Source organism: Alosa alosa, chromosome 1 (assembly GCF_017589495.1).
Source record: "Alosa alosa isolate M-15738 ecotype Scorff River chromosome 1, AALO_Geno_1.1, whole genome shotgun sequence".
Lineage (NCBI taxonomy): Eukaryota > Metazoa > Chordata > Actinopteri > Clupeiformes > Clupeidae > Alosa > Alosa alosa.
This window is the reverse complement of record NC_063189.1, coordinates 10,009,577-10,015,576: the sequence shown is the minus strand read 5'-3', so window position 1 is coordinate 10,015,576 and position 6,000 is coordinate 10,009,577. Positions and strand designations below refer to the sequence as shown.

At 46.3% G+C, this 6,000-nt stretch overlaps 2 protein-coding genes across 5 annotated transcripts; one reads left to right on the top strand and one right to left on the bottom strand.

Moving 5' to 3' along the window:
• Positions 1-1,146: 1,146 nt before the first annotated feature.
• LOC125305801 lies at positions 1,147-3,952 on the top strand. 4 transcript variants are annotated; one of them, XM_048260803.1, is made up of 5 exons: positions 1,147-1,281; positions 1,538-1,646; positions 2,760-2,878; positions 3,009-3,083; positions 3,273-3,952. In XM_048260803.1, the coding sequence occupies exons 3-5, from the start codon at positions 2,773-2,775 to the stop codon at positions 3,671-3,673; spliced, it is 582 nt and encodes a 193-aa protein (XP_048116760.1). In that variant the 5' UTR covers positions 1,147-1,281; positions 1,538-1,646; positions 2,760-2,772; the 3' UTR covers positions 3,674-3,952. The 4 variants fall into 4 exon arrangements, with proteins under 4 accessions (XP_048116760.1, XP_048116751.1, XP_048116742.1 ...); XM_048260794.1 differs by having other exon boundaries at positions 2,997-3,083; XM_048260785.1 differs by lacking the exon at positions 1,538-1,646.
• Positions 3,953-4,056: 104 nt separating this feature from the next.
• Positions 4,057-5,977, bottom strand: tmem125b (transmembrane protein 125b). Its single transcript, XM_048260762.1, has 2 exons — positions 5,555-5,977; positions 4,057-5,165 (listed from the first exon to the last, which is right to left on the bottom strand). Exon 2 carries the CDS (start codon positions 5,127-5,129, stop codon positions 4,440-4,442), a length of 690 nt encoding a protein of 229 aa, XP_048116719.1. The 5' UTR covers positions 5,130-5,165; positions 5,555-5,977; the 3' UTR covers positions 4,057-4,439.
• Positions 5,978-6,000: the final 23 nt, after the last annotated feature.

Here is a 6,000-nt window from a genome sequence, read left to right as displayed (position 1 = left end):
ACATTAGTGCTACATTAGTGTTACATGTCACATTAGTGCTACATTAGTGTTACATGTCACATTAGTGCATGCCATGCTTCCCTTTTCCCTTGTGCCCTTTCAACGCCTTCAAGGAGTCAGTAATTGTCCCTGTGACTGTCATGATGCCCCCCCCCACACACACACACCAATAAAAGAGAGTGGTTTCAAAAAGATTCTACTCCAGGGAAATCACCTTTGCTGACCAGTAGTGACATGCAGCCTTTCATGTGACCCACAGCCACCTCTGGCACGACAGGCTGATGAAGTGCCAAATAATCAGAGCCATAGCCTATGTATTATTACACTATATATACGGCTCTGCAAATAATAAGTGCTTACTGACACCTGTTGGACATTGGTGGAACCACAATGTATGGCATTGCTTGCCCATACACTGGAGAGGCCCAACGAATGTGTTGTCCCCATCTGGACACAGAGATGTGTTAAAAACAACACAAAAAATGATGTTGTTTTCAACACATTCATTTTGTATGTTGAAAACAACATAAGCCTGGTTTGTCATGCACAGGGCTTCTGTTCATTTTAACAACAAAAAGTAGCTTCCACACACATCCCACTAACCACTTGTTGGGGGGGGATTGTAATGCCATTTCCATCTTCATTGGAATGTGTAAAGCTAACCCCATGATAGGATGACTCTGACTGATGCATTGGTATTCCTGTAACTGAATCTTTGCAAAAGCAGTAACATACCACACAATTTTACAACAAAGTACTACCTATACCTTATAATGACTCTCACTGTCAGTAACACCTCTGAATACAGTAACACCTCAAACTGCTTCTTTGATTCCAAGATTGTAGGACAAAAGTACCTCCCCAGGACACACTCAACTTCATATCACCTCCCCAGGACACACACACACTTAACTTCATATCACCTCCCCAGGACACACACACACTCAACTTCATATCACCTCCCCAGGACACACACACACTTAACTTCATATCACCTCCCCAGGACACACACACACTTAACTTCATACCAACTCAGGCTTGAGACGCTTGTGCTACGGAAGTCAAGTGGCAGTGATTAGGAATGAAGGAACAGCTTCCCATGTTATAAAAGTTACTAATTAACTCAACCCTAAGAAGGGAGTTGTTCTCAGTCTCCCTCAACCTTTGCACAAAATACGTACATGTTAGGTGTCTTAAAGTTGAACTGTAAAGACAAAAAAACTTTTGAATGTTGGGTTATCTGGCAAAGTTGAAACAGTGGATACCTTCAGCGATCCTTAGGTATGTCTGATTTATTATCGTAGAAACTGCAGTGATTATTATTGTTAGTTTCGGATCCAATGTCTGGTATCACATGATCCCCAGGTGACCATGATAGGCGACGAACATTGAGTTTTGAAAGTATTACATGTTATGGGACAGATTTAATACATTTAGTGTCAAATGTAGCATTTAATTCATTTTACAGCATTCTGTGTGAACAAATATACAAATAAGGTTGGAGTTCAAACTGTATGTCTGGTTATTATGGTTGTAGTGATTTCCTGGTGAAGCTCATGATATGGTTGCTATTGGAAGTGAGTAACAGCACTCAGTCCTGTATGACAACTGGAACTTTATAAATCCACTGAAGACCAAAAGCAGAAGTAAGATTGTATATGCCTTGATTACACAGACTAATTCTTTGTGATTCAAACACTTGAATCAAATCTGAATCAAATTGAAACAGTTTTTATTTATCTTAAGGGGCCTACAGTAACACAAAAAATTGTTACCAGTGCCACAACATGTAATGTGTCTAAAATATATATTTACATACCGTAAACGTAACATGCATTGTGTTTAGGGATTTTACGTGTGTTACTCAGAATAGATGTTCTTTATTCTTAGGAGGCCTAAAACAGTGCTGTGCTCAGGTAGACTGCAGAACACAGTGAGAAAGTTAGAAAGTGCAGTTGGGGGCTTTTACAGAATAGTCCTGTGCTGATATCCAAAAAGTACTTGATGATGTGGAGATAGAACAGCAGGAGGGCTGTGGAGAGAAGGCCACTTCAACCATTTCTGCTTGCATAGTGGATATAGGAGAGAGAAGGACCACTTAGTGTCAACTAACAGCAAACAAGGTCCAAGTGCAGGTCCAAGAGAGAAAGAAAATTGAAAATCCAGAATCATATCTCCATTAGTGGGTATTTTTCACCCTAGAACAGGCCACTTCACCCATTTCTGCTGGAGATACTGAACAGGAGAGAGAAAGGCCACTTAGTGTCAACTGAGAATAAACAAGGTCCAAGTGCACTTTTGAGAGAAACTAAATTGATATATATCACCACTAATGGATTTTTTATTCCACACTATTTTATATTCTATTTTTAGTTAAAAACTGTGGGCATCAGACCTTGTTCATTCTTGGTTGGCAATTGAACTGAATTTGCCACAGTTTACTTCCCTTGGAGACTGAAAGTGAACTGAGAGTGTAGTGTCAGCCAGGCTGGTGGTGTGTATATAGGTGAAAAACTTTTTTCAGGGTTTACAGGAAATCATTATGGTAGTATTTAAGTGGTCATTTAGCTGGAAAAGGATAGTAAGGTTTCCCCTTGTGTTTGCATTCATTTTCACACACACACACACACACACACACACACACACACACACACACACACACACACACACACACACACACACACAAACAAACTATAATCAATAAGATATTTATAACTGTCTGTGAGGGACTAATTTTCTGAACAAAACATTATCTACAGGGAGAAGTGCACCATGGGACATATTTACCAGGCCAACAGCTTAACATGGTATCTCTGGGTAGTATTGGCTGGCATGGTCATGTGGCAGGGCCCAGAAGCACTACCCTCAAATATCAACAGTAAGGATCAAATGCATGGCCCTCTGATGTGCTCTCCTTCCATGCACTAAATCATTGTGTATAATGTCAGACTCGAGATGAGGGTACCGATTGTATTTCTCTGTCTCTTGTCATGTTGCCTCTGCATTAGATGGGGGTGAAAACAGTGTCGGCCTGTTGCAGAGGAAACTCTGGGATGAAGGCAACAAATCTAATGAAACCACAGGTGAGCTTGTTACTAAGACACAAATAATGACTGTAATGCGCTACTTCCCCATCCACTCAGTCTTCTGTCAGGCTTTAGCCCATTTATGCAGTCACAACGCTTTTTTTGTTAAACACATTTTGTTTAACTCCTGCTTTACTAGAGTTATAACTAAATATCATCCTTTTGCTGTTCCTCGCGATAACCAAGGCCCAGACAAAGGGAGCAACTCAGGCACTTGGCCGTACCTGTTGGCCGCCCTCATCACCATGCTTTCCGTCTCGCTCTTCGTCGTGGTGGTCGTCAAGTGCCGCCTGTTCCAGCGCTACATGGCCAGCAATGGCCACATGCTGCTGTCGGAGGGCGACACGATCAGCCAGTGCGACCCTCAGAGCCTGGATGTCGGCTTCACCCCACAGAGCGTGGCGGAGCGGGTACCGCCGCGCCGCTTCCACAACACCGAGGGTGACGATGACGACGGCTTCATCGAGGATAACTACATCCAGGCCGGAGAGAGAGAAAGGGCGGAGTGGGAACGGGGACAACAGGGGTACACAGGGGAAGACAGCGACGATGATGAACTGGACTTTGACCAGTTCAGCATCGGATGAGGATTAGGCTTCTTCAACTCATGGCATTTCTCCACTTGCTGACTGTGCTGTCGTGATGATGTTCATTTGTTTTAAGTCTGTTTAGCATAATCATGCGGATTTATAGCTCACCAAGTGGAGTCTGCCCGTGACAGTGTGGATGTAAGGACATGGAATGTGTGCTTGGCCAAGAAACACAATCATATTACATACCTGGCTTTGTTGAAAATATGTGGGAGTAAAATTATGTTTGAATCAGATGTTGATTTCATAATAAAACAAATTCAAATGTCAAAACCACAAACTACACAAAAATCACTAGGCTACTTGGGGAAATGTGTGAAATACACCAAACAGACAGCAGCTAGTGAGAACAGCAAATTGAGTCACTTGGTGAAAAAACAAGAAAAGAGAATAAAGTTGTGTAACAGGTGCACAACCCACATTCTACAAAATAAATTGGATGGACAGGCTCCTTTAGTCTCTGATAAATTCAGCTCATAAAATAACCTTGCCTCAAACAGTAGGCTACATGCCAAGTAATGAATCTCTTAATTTAGACTGGCTCAGATGATCACGATCAAAGGGAAGCAGGTTTGTGTGTGACCTGATTCCAGATTGAGCAAAGACTGTGAAGGTGTGGTATATAAAGATATAGGGCCGAATGAGAAATGATTGAGCACTGAGGAATGCATCTCTTCTCTTCATCACTTCTTTTGACTCCACAACAGTCTTCTACTCCTCTTCTTCTGTCTGCTGCTCCCTCCATCCCTGTGTTCCTCTGTCCTCATATCAAACTGGCCTGGCTTGATGCCGAGTCTCTCCATGGCTGTGGGTTTGGCCCAGCGACATTGTACACCCTGACCCTCCTCCGCCTGCCTCTCCTCCTCCACCTACTCCTCCTCCTGACGTCCCTCCGGCTCCTCCAGAGCACCGTAGCGGTGTACGCCCCCACCCCCAGCGCCACAGCGCCCCCACAGGCCAGGAGGACGGCGCCAGCGGGCAGCATGTCGTCGTCGCCGGCCAGGCCCAGCAGGGCGGCACCGCATGAGGCCGTGCCGAGCCCGGCGGCTAGCAGCAGCGGTGGGTCCAGGCGTCCGCCACTGCGCAGCAGCTCCACCTGCCGCCGGCTGCGCACGCAACCCATGTCCTGCACGGCCGAGCTGAGCAGCTGCTTGAGGAGCACGGCCAGTGCCAGCAGGCAGAGGGCCGATCCCACGCCCAGGCGCCAGGCGGCGGTCGAGCGGCCCGGCGCCGTCGAGGCGCTGGACAGCAGGCCCACGCCGCCCAGGCCCAGGCCCAGCACCAGGCCCACCGACGCCCCGTAGCAGAGCAGCGACACGCGTGGCTCGCCGAACCACCACAGCTCCACCTGCTCGTCAAGCGTGCGGCGCTGCACCCAGGCCAGCTCGGGCCTCGGGCGGACCGCCGGATCGTGGCCCTGCCTCGCCGCTGGCAGGTGCTCCATCTCAGCCATGACTCAACCACCTGCTCCTCTAGGTCACTGAGGGGCCTGCAGAGAGTATGAGGGACAGCCACATGAGTTGTCTTTTTATTGCATCCTCTCATCCCATTCTAATAATTATGTAATATTATAGAATATATAATAGAATAAGAAGCACAAAACCCAGTTTTCTTGACAGCGGTCTGTTATTGAGAAATATCAGACCACTGAACGTTTGGAAGGCCCATTCAAGTGAACAGAGCATTCTGCAGCATTATGAAGCCATGTAATAAATTGTTATAATTATTAATAGTTATAATTATGACATTTTCAGTTTCACAACATACAGCACTATGGCATCACTACAATTACACTAAGCATAGTTTACAATAGCGTGATCTCATGAAGTGACTAGCAATGCAGAGTTGGTTTCATTAGAGCATAGATAACTTCCCCACCTTATAAGTCTCCTCTAAGTTCCAACAGTGCAGACATGGAGCCCAATAAGCCTGCAAGCAAAATGACCTCTCTGAGCCCTGGGGCCGAGTTCCACCAAGTCTTCATCATTGTGTGAGTTGAGGTGAGTCCATATCAGGATTCCTGTGAAGTATGTCGCCCTGGGTCAGTGTCTTCCCAGCTCAGTCGGGGAGCTCCGTGGCATTGTGGCGTTCCGAACAGTCTGTTTGACGACATGTCCCATCCACCCTCTGCCTCGTCTCTCTCTCCCACGACGGTCACTGTGTGAGTGTTTGTCCAAGTCACTCCTCTGTGGCGCACTCTTCCTCAGTGTGAGGGTGTGTTGTAACAGTCATTGGTGAGCGAGGCCAGGGGTGCCAGTTTCACAGGGGCGACATGAAGCCAGTGCCAAGCGTCAAGGGCAGCAGCACACAACCACAGCTGTCCA

Bases quoted from the DNA above. Each gene is read 5' to 3' on its own strand.
- LOC125305801 (XM_048260776.1), top strand. From the start codon at position 1,229: ATGTTGGGTTATCTGGCAAAGTTGAAACAGTGGATACCTTCAGCGATC. The intron at 2,879-2,996 runs GTAAGGATCAAA...CTTGTCATGTTG, and splicing joins ACTACCCTCAAATATCAACA to CCTCTGCATTAGATGGGGGT. The intron at 3,084-3,272 runs GTGAGCTTGTTA...GCGATAACCAAG, and splicing joins CAAATCTAATGAAACCACAG to GCCCAGACAAAGGGAGCAAC.
- tmem125b (XM_048260762.1), bottom strand. From the start codon at position 5,129: ATGGCTGAGATGGAGCACCTGCCAGCGGCGAGGCAGGGCCACGATCCG.